Source organism: Cololabis saira, chromosome 6 (genome assembly GCF_033807715.1).
Source record: "Cololabis saira isolate AMF1-May2022 chromosome 6, fColSai1.1, whole genome shotgun sequence".
NCBI lineage: Eukaryota > Metazoa > Chordata > Actinopteri > Beloniformes > Belonidae > Cololabis > Cololabis saira.
In genome coordinates, this window is record NC_084592.1 from 32,941,873 (window position 1) to 32,956,864 (window position 14,992).

A 14,992-nucleotide genomic window follows, 5' to 3' on the forward strand; every position below is an offset into this window, starting at 1 on the left:
GTCAAGATGTCATTTTTATAGTGTCTGAACCCTTTAGAATTAGCTGGTTTCCTGCATTCATTTACCATAAATCCTAATCTGATCCTCATCTAAATCATAATAATAAAGAGTCAAACACAGTGTGCTTTAGCTCATAACTTATACTTATTCATGCCTTTACTGAGCACGAAATAACACTGACGGCACTGGTGGGAAAACGTAATTGAGACTGTTTTATAAACAGTAACACGCTAGATTATTTCAACAAGAGCTCGTCTGTAGTTGTCATATCTGGATGTATGAATTGCACCTACTTTGATAAAATAGCCTCAAACATTTAAGTTTGCTGTTCATATGAAGTAAATACTGATGCAAACAATGCGTCTAAAAAAAAGAGATATCTGAAGTTGATGAGTGCAAGACTGGAAAAGGAATGAACATGATTCCAAAGCGTTGAGGCATTTATTAGTCAACAGATAGATACACTGTTTATAAAGATAAACTGTTTATACAGGGAAACAGTTAAGTACTGTTGCTAGTTTTCCCTGAAGTGAGTGACATGTGAAGATCCTCCAAGTAACATCACTGGAACTGGCTACGATCTCCATTCATGAGTCTGCTACATATTAAGTCGCTGAACAGGCGAGGTGACCGTGGCACAACACACCAGAGGAAGTCACTCCACTCAAAACATGAAGTAAAAACAAAACATTGCTACATTCCTGAAGTTTGTCAAAGACCAGCTTTACAATCCCCAGCTCTACAGGGAAATACAGTGGGGCAAAAAAGTATTTAACCAGCCACCAATTGTGCAAGTTGTCCCACTTAAAAAGATGAGAGAGGCCTGTAATTTTCCTCATAGGTCCACTTCAACTATGAGAGACAGAATGGGGGGAAAGAATCCAGGAAATCACATTGTAGGATTTTTACTGAATTAATTGGTAAATTCCTTGATAAAATAAGTACTCAAATAAGTACTTGGTCACCTACAAACAAGCTAGATTTCTGGCTTTCACAGACCTGTAACTTCTTTTTAAAGAGGCTTCTCTCTCCTCCGCTCGTTACCTGTATTAATGGTACCTGTTTTAACTGGTTATCAGTATAAAAGACACTTGTCCACAACCTCAAACAGTCACACTCCAAACTCCACTCTGGCCAAGACCAAAGAGCTGTCAAAGGACATGAGAAACAAACTTGTAGATCTGCACCAGTTTGGGAAGACTGAATCTGCAATAGGTAAGCAGCTTGGTGTGAAGAAATCAACTGTGGGAGCAATTATTAAAAAATGGAACACATACAAGACCACTGATAATCTCCCTCCATCTGGGGCTCCTCACAAGATCTCACCCCGTGGGGTAAAAGTGATCACAAGAACGGTGAGTAAAAGTCCCAGAACCACACAGGGACCTAGTGAATGACCTGCAGAGAGCTGGGACCAAAGTAACAAAGGTTCCATCAGTAACACACCACGCTGCCAGGGACTCACATCCTGCAGTGCCAGACGTTCCCCCTGCTTAAGCCAGCACTATGTGTTGGCCAAAAGGGGCAGACATTACCAGAGGTGTAGTGGTCCATGGAGACATGGGTTTACTCTCGATTCATTAGTTTTTTAAAGGATAAATTTCTATTAACAGTGACATGTAAGACTGCTCCGTTTAGTTTAGCCATAACAGGCTAACAGTGTTTGCAAATTATCCTAACCCCAGAAATCTGCTCCATTTGATTTAGATTTTTACTCTCTAAACAGTTAATGACACATGATGTAGCGTATGGCTTTTTCCATGAATGTCTGCTTCAACTGTTGAGCGTAGCCTTGACATGTTAGGAACATAACAGGACCAGCAATTAAAAAAAGGGGTCCACCCAACATAGTTGAAGTCTTCGTACAACGTCGTACCGGAAAAATTAATTCCCAGGTTCACAGCAAGACAATGACCCTAAACACAAACCACCACTGAATGGTTCAGAAAAAGAAAAATCCCCAGTGGCCCAGTGAGACCCAATACCTTTAACGCTGTGGAGAAGCTGAATGGCCTTAAGAAAGCTGTATCCAATAGGAGTGTTTAATATAGACATGAAAATATGATCGTTTCTACGTTATCAGCTTAAGCACATTGTGTTTGTCTAATTTTGTGACTTAGATGAAGATCGGGTCAACTAAATCAGGGGTTCCCAACCTTTTTTGTGCCAAGGACCAAGTATAAACAAAAAGCTCATGGACCGGTTGACAATTTATGTCAATTTTAATAAACATTTTAGAAAAACAATGCATTTTAAATAGGGCGGCAACTAACGACTATTTTAATAGTCAACTAGTCACCGATTATTGAAACGATTAGTCAACTAATCGGATAATTAGTAATTTTTTCTTAAATTTAGTATGAGGTTGCTTTAATTATGTGTCAAATGATAATAAACACGAGAAAGATGGGTACTTGAAAAATAGATATTTTATTCAATTTTGCTGCTGTTCATACAAAAAGTAAATAAAAAAAACAAGGACAGGCACAGTGATGAGTCAGTATAGACATAAATCCTTAAATAAATAAACCTCTGTCTGTTATTTTTCATGTTTTAAGGACAGGCAATTGTGTTATATAAAAAATAAATGATAAAATAAAACATCTCATATTTTTTCTCCATCAAGATGATGAAATGGGTTCTGGATGGCAGGACGTTCTCTGGGTTGAACTGGTGTATCATTTGTTGAAACCCATCAGCATCACGTCTGCTTCTTTTGCAGAAAGGGGTCCATGGTGGCTCTTCTCTGGACTGCATGCATTTAATTTAAAATACTTTTGTCAGGCACACTCAGGCATAACGTTAAAGCTCTCTTTTAAAGCCAAAATACGCTTAATATCTTACCAAGGCGAGTCCGTTTCGTTCAACTGTCCGAGGTGCTTTCTCTTCAAATGCTTGTGCATTACCAACGTGCTCCCGTGATAGGCAAGGTCTGCTTTGCAAACCTTGCAAGTCTTCTTTTTATTCGACGTATCCAGGCTAAAACGCTCCCGAACTTTTGAAGTTTTGTTACCCGCAGCTGCGCTGAGACGCTGTCGTGCTGCGCGGCTCTCGGCAGAGATTGTATTGAAGTAAGATGCCTCACTCCATTGGAAAAACACGTCTGGTGACAAATGCCGACAATTTTGATTATCAATTTTTGTCGACAACGTCGACGAATCGTTGCAGCCCTAATTATGATCGGAACACAAGCCATTTCACGGCCCAGTAGTAACAGCTCTGCGGCCCGGTACCGGTCCGGGGACCGGGGGTTGGGAATCACGGTACTAAATTACAGATAACATGTTTTCTTTGTATATCTATAACAAGAAATAACTTTTAGAGACATAAATATATACCAGCAGTTGTCTAAGCTCACAGAAAAGACATTTGATGTTATCAGCGTATCTTTTATATTGTACATTCTGCTAGGTTGGTACAGGAGTAACTTTTATGCACTCTCTCTGGAAAAGACTAAAAGTATTTACTTTGAGGAACGATGCAATGAATACAAATTTGAAATTGACAAATATTAAAGTCCCTGTATAGATCTACACTGTGCCTCTTGCTAAATGACCCAAGTTAACCAACTGAAAGAATATATGTAAATTATGGTGGACAAGAAAGGAGGATGTTGTCCTTTTTTTCTCTTGAAGCTGGACAACATTTCTTTAGGTTATTTTCTAACATAAGTTCTATGGTTTAAGGGGTAGAGTCTCATCTCCACTCCACCCTCCTCTTCTGTGGGCTGCCAACCTCAGGGGTAGAACAAATTTGTAAAAAGGTGAAATTGGATGGAGATAAATAAGATAGGTCAGAAAGATGTGTAATCCTACTGTGATCTGAGTCTGTCATGACACAGTGACCTGCCAGCCCTACAACATAAACACAGGTTGTGTTGCTCACGTGGAACACACGTGACACACTGGTTACTGGTGCTGTAGACAGCAAAGCTGGTGATTTGTATAATAAGATATGTGTTAATAGCTTAAGCTGTTCATCTGGAGTGATTTTGTAGCTTTTAATACTCAGAGCCACACCAGAGCCGCGTACTTATAGCTTGTAATTACAAATTACGGTACTACAAAATATATCCGTTGACACACACATCCTCAGTTTCATTGGACCTCTTATTATTTGATTGCTGAGGTTTATTGATGAGAAATAGCCTACGAAAAATAGGGCAGGTATAAAAAAATTACAATTAAGTGTCTGTTATCTGCTCCATTCCCTTAAAGAGAGGAGGCACTGTTTACTTTAAAATGCACTGTAGTTGAGGGAAAACTTGTCTTTGCTAATATTTGTTTTCTGCAAATATTGTAGATCATTTGCAGAATATAAATGCAAGCCAGTATGAAAGAAATATACAATAACCCAATGGCCAGGCTTTTAAAAGGGAATAGCTTTTAGTTTTCTGAACAAATAAGAGTAACTAAACAAATGAAGCATCAGCTTAATCTGATAATTAGTGACTGGACTTTAAAATACATTCTGTTTTAACTGCATTTTGAATTGTGAAAACTGATTTCTATTTGTCCCTCTTGGACTTGACATGCTAAAAAGTACTGGACAAAGTCCTTGATGTTCAAAGACGTCACCCAGGTTTTGTGGAGCCATCTTTTTGGTCTGCACAGTCCCATATTGGCTGGGACTCATGTTGCCCTGCCTTGGTTGTTCTAAAAAAGGACAAGTAGGTGGAAGCCTGGACCATGAAAATCTCAACTAATGTACCACAGGCTAGTTACTTTAGCTTTGCTGGCTCGCTCATGCTGACCAACTAATAATAAGCACCAGTGAGACTCTTCCTTTTTTCTTTTCCTCATATATTTATTATGTAAGGCACCTCGAATTGCCTTCCTGCTGAAATGTGCTATGCCAATAAACTTGCCTTGCCTGCCTCCACAACCAACCCATGGCTAACTGTCGCAGCCTTTGGGTCCATGGGGCTCTGTCTTTGCCATGGTATGCTTATAAGCATTCATTTGTCCATACATCACCATTTCTGTTGCTAACAAAACAACATTTGAAACAAGTACTGCGGGAGCTAAAACGAGGACAGGGGGAGCTCTCCTCGAGCATTAGTGAGACCCTTGATGATGGGACACGTGGCTAATTGACTGTGAGATTGTGGTCTTGGGAACTTTCCTGCAAAAATTGACATTTACATCTGGGGTCAGTGGAGACTGACTCACTTTTGCAAGGTTTTATTGGTCAGGAACTGGAACTGCAATTTTCATTCACTTCCTGGTTAGGTTCAGACTAGCAAGGTGGATGTAGCTCATTGATCAAGTCAGAGGACCTGATCCTGCTGGAGGTTTGTTCCTGTTAAAAAGGTGTCTCTCCTTTGAACTGTTGCTCAGGATAAAAGCTCTGAAACAAAGATTCAAAATGTTTGAAATAGAAGGAATTGGAATGAGCTGGATTATAAATGTATTACAATGTAAATAATGTTAAAAATGATATTGATTTGATTGGACTGCAAATAACAGTTTAAACTGTGTGTTGTGATGATTTTTGTTGTGATTGGTGTCATGAAGCTAAAGAGATTTGAGTTTCCTTTTCAAGAAGTACAATTTGAAAAATAATCACACAAATATAACTAATCCCATACAATCTAATAAGCTTTTGTCCAAGTTAAAATCTGTAACAAATATTGTCACAATATTTCAGTTAAAGATATGGAATAGATTATCAATATTTATGGACACAATTGAAGATGTCCTTAAATCAACCCCTCAAATTGGTCATTAATTGTGAATTAAAAGAGGACTAAAGTGATTTGCTTCCTTTGAGACACTAAATATCACAAAAAATAATTCATCTAAGCAGGTACCAACAAAGCAAAACTATTTGACAAGCTTCTCATTTGAAAACAAAATGAGAGAAATGTTGTCCTCGTGTTATCAGACACCTTTGCTGAATTAACCCTGCACTCCAAAATAAGGACAACTACTCTGCACTCTGCAACTGAATCACTGTGCTTCTGCAGAATGGAAAAATTGTGTTCATTGTGAGTCATGGGTTTCATTTAGTTGATACTCGTGACTAATGTGCCCATATGCACACATGTATAATAGCACTAAATTGTGTTATAATGTTAAGACAGCTCTCTTTGCTTACGCAGGTCAACAGCCAAAACTCTGTGTCAATGCAATAACACTGCTGACCAATTTAATCCTTCTCTCTTGGTGTTTTTAAAGAAGTGTGGGAATTTCTCAGAAGCTGGGTAAGTTACATTTACGCTTCTGAAACATTTGTGAGATCTTTGAAAAGCAAATTGGGTTAAATACCCGATAATTATCATTAAAATGATGATATTACTTTACAATACTGAACTCATGCTGAAAGTATCAGAAAAGGAACACCATTCCAAGGCGATTTCTCACAATGATAAATTTGAAAATGATCCAAAAAAAAGAAAAGACAGATTAAAAAAAAGGAAAGGTTACGGGAATAGAGAGCTGGGATTTTCCCAAATTCTATTGCAAACCACACAATTGTGTGCCTTTCTTTGAAAGGTACAAAATTGTTGGAAGGAATATTGGACCCACTTCAGAGGGATACAGCCTTGAACTAAAAGACAAAGGGAAACAATGCCAGAAACACGCAGAAAAACTTAAAAAAACGAGGCCGACACAGAAGTGGATCAACATAAGATTATCTATATGCAGGGAGGGACCGGACATAACTCTGACAGTGCAGGGAACTCAGTCTTTATCAACAGGATATGACACAAGATCCTTTATGGGTGCCGGATTTGGAGTCGGCACAGATGAGCAAGTCTGCCACAGTTACTGTAATTCCTGGAGCATTTTGCCAGTTTTTATCTTCACTGCCAATCCCAACAGAACTAAATCTATCCCATATGTGTTTCCCTAAACTTGTTCAAGGTCATAGTGATTCGATCTTTTAAGTGTTGCCCACACCTGTATATCCTCACAGAAAAATAAGAAAAATATGCTGCTGCTAGGGATGCAAACCCAAAACCCGTGGCTACTTGTCACAGAACAATATTGTGGTAAATTAAAGACAATTGAGTAACTAAACAACCCTAACAGCTACCAAAAAAAGTGTATTTCGATTGGAAACCAATGAACACTGAGGCATACTCTTACTGTATGCCTCAGTGAGAGTATCTGAAATCACTCTCCACTCACTGTGTAGTGCACTATTCAGTGTAGTTGCCACGTTGTTTTCAGCTTCCTTTTTAAATTAAAAAAGAAATGTGACATTTTTTAAAGGATAATTAAATTTTAAGCAATCTGTGCTTTGGTTCGGCTGTTTGAAATATTCAAGAAATGACAATAAATGGTTTATCTGATTATGGTTCCTGGAGGTAATCATCTTCTTTTTTTTCTTCCTCTCAGCTGTTTTCTTCAGGGGTTGCCATAGCGAATCATCCACCTCCATCTAACCTCATCCCTGGCATCCTCTTCTGTCACACAAACTAACTTCATGTCCTCTTTCACTTCATCCAATTATCCTCTCTTTGGTCTTTGAACGTCATCTTCCTTATACCAATCCTGTATATTCACTATCCCTCCTCTGTTCATGTCCAAACCATCTCAGTCCTTTGATTTTCTCTCCAATACATCTAACATGCACTGTCCCTCTGATGTACTCAATTCCTGATCCTATCCATCCCCGCCACTCTGAGAGAACCGTAAGATTTTAACCTCCGCTTTGTGCCACAGTCCCAAAACCATGCAACAGTGCTGGTCTCAACACCATCTTGTGCACCTTCCTTTCATTCTTGCTGATACTCTTTTATTACACACCGCCCCTGACACTTTTCTCCACCTTGCTTGCACTCTCTTCTTCATCTCTTTTCTACATTTTTCTGTTACTCAGCACCACTGATCCTAAGTTCTTAAAACACTTCACCTTCTTTACGTCTGTCCCTTTAGCCCCTTATCTTGTTTTATAATCCCAAAGATAAAGACCCTTTCATGAGTAAAATATTCCAGTTGAACAGTTGAGCATATTTACAGCAAAAAACCTGCCAGTGATGTACAAGGTCAAAAAGGAAAACAAAACTAAAATAGCCACTCATTAATCATGACTTAGATATAGGGCTGGGCGATATGGACCAAAAGTCATATCTCGATATATTTTCTAGCTGAATGGCGATACTCGATATATATCTCGATATTTTTTCTGTGCCATAATTGGGGTTTCCCCCAAAGCATTATAGCATAGCATCTCTGTTAGCTTCATTTTTTCTGAGGCAAACCCTTAAAAAAACAGTCAGTTTTAATACAAAGCCTCGTGCCAAATGTCACACAGGTACCTTTATTAACAGAGGTCTGCACAATATCAAAATGTATAAAACAAATGAAATAAAAATAAACTGCCTGCATATATAGAATAAAAATGCTTCTTGAATAAAATAAAACAAATATCCCTTTCCTGCATAACAATTAAATTAAAATACACTGTGCAATTAATACAATGTAGACAGTAGCAGGCAGACTTTTCCACTGAGGTTGACAGTTGTGCAAATAACAAAACATTTGTGCAAATCTCAAATAAAACATTCAAGTCAATTTGTCACAAAATAAGCTATATCAAAATCGTAAAAAAAAAAAGAAAAAAAAAAAAAAAAAAAAATTATAATCGATATAAACGATATTGTCTCGTACCATATCGCGTTTGAAAATATATCGATATATATTAAAATCTCGATATATCGCCCAGCCCTACTTAGATACAACTTTAAAGCTTAAATTTGATCATTATTAGTGGTATGTCTGTTTCTGGGGAAGGACAACTGCTGAACACCACTGCTGTTTTCACTGTTGCGTCAGAGACGGCAGAATGACGAACTTGAGGCTCTAATCCACAGAGCATTATGTGAGTTTTTTGATCAAATCTTTGGCTTACACACACAAACACATCCATAAAGCCTCAGCAAATGATGGGGAAACTCTTCCACTGGGAGTTTTTTTTCCTCAAGATCCCATTTCTCTTTACTGCTTCCTTCCCCTCTGAGACCTTTCTACAAACAGTTAAGAACCGATTAGGTGGAAAGTCCTCGGCAATAAAAATATGAGAATGAACCTCAACTTGTCTGTTTGACCATGTGACTGACTGGTAACTAAGACCAGGCAACGGCACACATTTTACACAACATGTCATCACTGTCTCAAGGAAACCTGGTGCTGAACAAGATGAGTGGATAAAGAAAACACAGGAGGCCCTTTTACAGAAAACAAACAGCCATGTTTAAGCTAGAGCCATATGCATAGAACCAATACATTAAACAACACCTCACCATTCAGAAAGAACATATTTCAACAGAGAACTTTCCCGTAAATCAATTCAGCTTTGCAGTATGTGAATTCTGCAATGAGGCATAATGACACTAGTAATGCACTGACTCAGTATTTGGATCAAATGCATTCACTTTTATGGACAAAGTGTGGTCTTTATTCACAGTTTTACATGTTTTGCATTCTAAAAGACATAAAATGTGAAGTAACTGTGGAAATAGCAAAGTAAGATGATCTCTGGATAGCTTTGCGTTGCCGTAGTATGGCACAGCCACAATTACTGAATAAATAAACAAACCAAAAAAACAGGAGAGATCATAACAAAAAGATAAATCCACTGAATAGCAAAACCGTCTGTTCACCCTAACCAAAGATGGACAGATGTGGTGTGTTTGTCACGAACTAGAAGGGCATTATAGCAACAACCCACACAAATTCAAAGCAGACTTCAACTCCTTAAAGGCTTGTGAGAGGAAGTTTTAACAGTGATGTTTTACTAAACTTACTCAGGGCTACAACGGAAGACTGCTTCACTGTTAGGTATTTGCCACTGGAGAGCTTGTCAACAATAAACATGGCATTAAAAAGACAAATTCAAGTCAAGAGCCTGGCCCAGCAACTGTGAGGAAGAGGATCGAGTCATCAGAAGAGCGCTGAATGAGTTCAGCTGCTGCAGAATTCAGCACGCATCTTCAGTCAGCGGAGGGGAAATAAAAGGGACAAACTGTTTCTCTTTATAGATCAAATATGTTGTTTTTTTCAGGCACAGGCTGAGAAGTAATTAAATAGTGACACTACAGGTGCTTTCACACCAACACGCTTTAGCCTGCTTAAAACAAATTCAATCAACAAATAAAATATTTAATATGCATACAAGTCAATTCTATGAGCTTTTTCACACAATTGAACATCTGTACAATCAAGAGCTGACTTTTTGTCCATTTCTTCTGTTGTGTCTTTTGTTCTTGTTCAGTGATGAAGAACCAGTGAGAACGCTAATGACTGGAGTTTATACTGGTGAACTAGGGCTGGGCGATATATCAAGATTTTAATATATATCGATATATTTTCAAACACGATATGGTACGAGACAATATCGTTTATATCGATTTAAAAAAAAAAATATATATATTTTTTTACATTTTTTTTTTAATGATTTTGATATAGCTTATTTTGTGACAAATTGACTTGAATGTTTTATTTGAGATTTGCACAAATGTTTTGTTATTTGCACAACTGTCAACCTCAGTGGAAAAGTCTGCCTGTTACTGTCTACATTGTATTAATTGCACAGTGTATTTTAATGTAATTGTTATGCAGGAAAGGGATATTTGTTTTATTTTATTCAAGAAGCATTTTTATTCTATATATGCAGGCAGTTTATTTTTATTTCATTTGTTTTATACATTTTGATATTGTGCAGACCTCTGTTAATAAAAGGAACCTGTGTGACATTTGGCACGAGGCTTTGTATTAAAACTGACTGTTCTTTTAAGGGTTTGCCTCAGAAAAAAATTAAGCTAACAGAGATGCTATGCTATAATGCTTTGGGGGAAACCCCAATTAAGGCACAGAAAAAATATCGAGATGTATATCGAGTATCGCCATTTAGCTAGAAAATATCGAGATATGACTTTTGGTCCATATCGCCCAGCCCTATATAGTGAACTGAACTAAATACACCAGTCAACATTTGAAGTGGATCACAAACACACTTACGTATTATACCACAATGTTGGACAATATCCATTCTTGTCTTAGGACAACTTTGATGAAAGTTTTTATCCACTTCAAAGGTAAGGCATCTTTAGATTATCGCCGGATGAAGAACGTGTGTTTAATGGATGCTGGGCAGTTTAAAAGCAAAGCGTGTTTTCCCCGGTGCCTGAAGCCAAGTTGAAGGGTGGGAAGACGACTACGGAGGAGGTATTGAGTGGAACTACGCAACATGGCTGCCTGCTGTCTGGTCAGCCTGGCTGGCTTCACAAACATCAGAAGAGCTGGCTGATGCAGGAGATGGAGCAGGTGGAGGATCCACACTGCACAGATATGGGATCTGTATAGCGACCTTCCCCAAAATCGTGTTACACAAATATGACCATCGGTCTCCCTCTGCCATTCTTGCTGTTGTGTTTGTTGATCGCAAATAACTTTTTTCTGAGGCTCTTCAGTTTGTCAATGACTTTAGTTTTGTGTCTTGCAATACCTGTCATTTTAGCAGCCAGTTGCAGATTACGGTTCTGTAATACCGTATTGTCCCGAATACAAGACGACCCCGATTATAAGACGACCCCCTCTTTTTCAAGACTCAAGTTTGAAAAAAGACTTTTTGAACACCAAATTAAATTTTTATACAGAAAATAATTACAGTACATCTGAAACAAATGATTATAACAATATATTCGAGAGAAAAAGCATGTTATTTTGACTATTTGGGGCGGCAGTAGCTCAGGTGGCAGAGCGGGTCGTCCAATGATCGGAAGGTCGGCGGTTCGAATCCCGCTCTGTCCCAGTTTGCTGTCGTAGTGTCCTTGGGCAAGGCACCTTACCCACCTTGCCCCGTGTGAATGTGTTTGAATGTGTATGAATGTTGGTGGTGGTCGGAGGGGCCGTTTGGCGCGATATGGCAGCCACGCTTCTGTCAGTCTGCCCCAGGGCAGCTGTGGCTACAAATGTAGCTTACCACCACCGGAGAGAATGTGTATGAATGAATAATGATCTCTGTAAAGCGCTCTGGGTGCCTTGAAGGGCGCTATATAAATCCAAGTCATTATTATTATTTTATTATTATTATTATTTGAAATCATTATCTTGAAGTTTGCATCATAACTTATCCTCAGCTGCCTGTTTACCTGCCGAACTTCCACCCTCTTTTCTCCAGATTTCCAGACTTTCTGTTATCTCTTCTCTTATTTTCTTCTCTTTTCTTTCTTATACTATATTTTATTTTTCTTCTTTGTGACAGGGGTTCGGCCTGGGGAGTTAAGTTCAGCATTCGGTTTAAAGATATCTGGCGCCATCTAGCGTTGTGAATGGGTATAACGTCTAGACCCCGAATGTAAGACGATGCCCACTTTTTCAGTCTTATTTCAATGCAAAAAACATCGTCTTATATTCGGGCAAATACGGTACGCCGATTTATGACACCCACAGCTCTGAGGATGAGGGGCTAGCGGACGTCCTGGTCATCATCAAATCCCACCCACGACCCGCTATCCCATGTAAATGTTGTTTCCTTTAGGCCTCACCCACGCTTAAGTGTTCCCTCAGAGGCGAGTCATTGGCGGGCCCAGCTCAACATGCTAGATTCAGGTACAAAAGCGACTGTTTATCATTTTCAACTTGGTCTGGACTATAAGTGCCAAACTACTAGCTTTAGTCTAGTTAAAGCAAACTTAAGTTTGTCTCACCAGTTAATGAAATTCAGTAAGTCCTTCATGCTTCAAAAATAATGTAGCAGTTGTGAACAAACTAACATGTTATGAAGGGAGGGGTTCCAAAATTAAATTATAATACATTTTACGAGATATTTACAGAGATAATAAATAAAATGATTGTAAGCATTTCACAAGTAATTATTAAAGTAAGAATGACAAAGGGGAAACAGATACAAGGTAAGAGAAATGTCTGTGTTTCAGACCATTACCTAAAATGAATGCAGCCTGTCTTTAACACAACATTGTAGTACATTAAGATCAGAGAGTATCTTCATTCCTCAGCTTTAGAACATTGCTACTCGGTCTAAAACTTTGGAAGACCTGGATGATATCATATGACATCACACTACGGCAGAGCTTTTTACGCCTGGTTTGTGCTGGAAAGCCATGTCTGTTTATTACGCCCACACTGAAAAAGAGTTGTAAACATCAGAGCAGCAGAAGCTCAGGTTTGTACCCTGATAATAAGTAAGGGAAACCTACAGAGCAAGAGTAAATGCATGCCTCTCCTTTAACAGAGACCTTCAATTCGACGCTGAGAAAAGCTCAGTAGACAAAAAGAGAGTATGTGAGGGCTCATTTATGATGAAAAAAGGGACTACTACATATTCTATTCATTTCTATTCATTTACGACATGGCTTCGAACATTCACTTTATTCCTCTTTAACCATTTTTTGACTGTTTAGCCCAGTGCTTCTCAATCCTGGTCCTCGTGGGCCCCTGTCCTGCATGTTTTAGATGTTTCCCTACACCAGGGATATTCAATTGGCGGCCCGTGGGCCACATGCGGCCCGCCAGGAGCTTTTATGTGGCCCCTGGTCATATTTAAAAAAAGGAGGTGTTTGTTGAATTTTTTTTTTTTTTTTTTTTTTTATAATATTTTTATAACTGGCTACTATGGACTAAAATGGTTGTGCTCAATGCTTAATATAATATTCAAATAAGGAAATCTTGGTGGAAAGTGGTGCTTTGTCATTATGGCGTGTTTTATTAAAAGTAGGTCAATATCAATTTCATTAAGTTTGCACAATGCATGGTTTCAAAATGAACTTGCATTTAAAATAATATTTCTTTATCTGAATATTATATTTAACATTCACAATTACTAAATCTGGAGACAATTAATACATATGTAAACTAGATATATTCAAATGTATTATATTTACATAAGTCTTCGTCTTTGAGTGCAAAATACATTTTGAAAACCCTCACATTTTCAAATTGTGCGGCCCTCTCCATACAGTCCTTTTGCAGATGTGGCCCCCGGCCCAATCTAGTTGAATACCCCTGCCCTACACCAACACACCTGATTCTAATTAAAGGTCCTCATTAGCTTGTCACCAAGGTCTGCACAGCTCTGTTGATGACACAGGTACCTTTATCACGGTGTGCTGAAGCAGGGAAACATCTAAAACATGCAGGACAGGGGCCCACGAGGACCAGGATTGAGAAACACTGGTTTAGCCTAAAAGAGAGGCTAGATAGAGATGGTTTGGACAGCTAAAGAGGAGGAATAGTGAATGCGCAGGTAGAGGATGATGAAGATGTAACTGCTTGGCCGGACAAAAAGGCAAAGACTAAAAAGGAGATTTCTGGATGTGATGAAAAAGGACATGGTTAGTGTGACAGAGTTAAAATGGTAACATGTGATTTGCTGTGATGCTGTGAAAGAAAAAGCAGAAACAAGGGGAGGAAGAAGTAGAATAGAACTGGAAAGCTACCTCAGATGAAGCAAAATTTTCCCAAATTGTGACACAACAACTCTCTGTAACAAATCAACTAGCATGCTGGAATACAATTCTTTTCTTTTGTACTTTGGTCTCATTCGTCAGTTATAAATATTCCAAACATTACTCTGACTTGTCAGTTAATTTGAACCCGAGCAGTGCATCAACAGGCTGACTTTACACTGAGGAAAGGAAATTAAATGTGATTTGAAGCTGAGACAGGTTCATATCCTTTCAATAAAATAGTCTGCCCACTCACCCATGTCTGTCCTCTTAATCATTATAAAACACCTTACTCTAATTTTTTAGGGCAAAATTGTCCAAAGCTAACCTGAGAGGTTTAAATACTTGCCACTCACAGGTATGTTTGATTCAAGCACGTTTTACTTAGACTGTGAGAGCATCAAAAAGCATATGTGACATTTCTACTAACAGAGAATAGACACAAAGACTGGAGGCGTTGGGAGCGTGGTACTATGATTAAGTATTTCATACATTTAATTAAAATTTCCAAAGTTTTTAATTTTACATCATATTAAAAAATTGCATTAGCAGTAAAATGACTATATTGAAGGC

General features: G+C 38.4%; 1 protein-coding gene across 5 annotated transcripts in view; it reads right to left on the reverse strand.

The window, feature by feature from the left end:
* The window catches only part of pard3bb (par-3 family cell polarity regulator beta b), a 339,860-nt gene that overhangs the window by 63,602 nt on the left and 261,266 nt on the right, over positions 1-14,992 (reverse strand). The window contains exon 23 of one of the 5 annotated variants that reach the window (XM_061723993.1): positions 2,575-2,746. The exons of the other annotated variants lie outside the window; for them this stretch is intronic. Coding sequence (XP_061579977.1) covers positions 2,702-2,746 — 45 coding nt within the window. The 3' untranslated portion in view covers positions 2,575-2,701. Of the gene's footprint in view, positions 1-2,574; positions 2,747-14,992 lie in introns of those variants that run through there. 5 annotated transcript variants of the gene reach the window in all.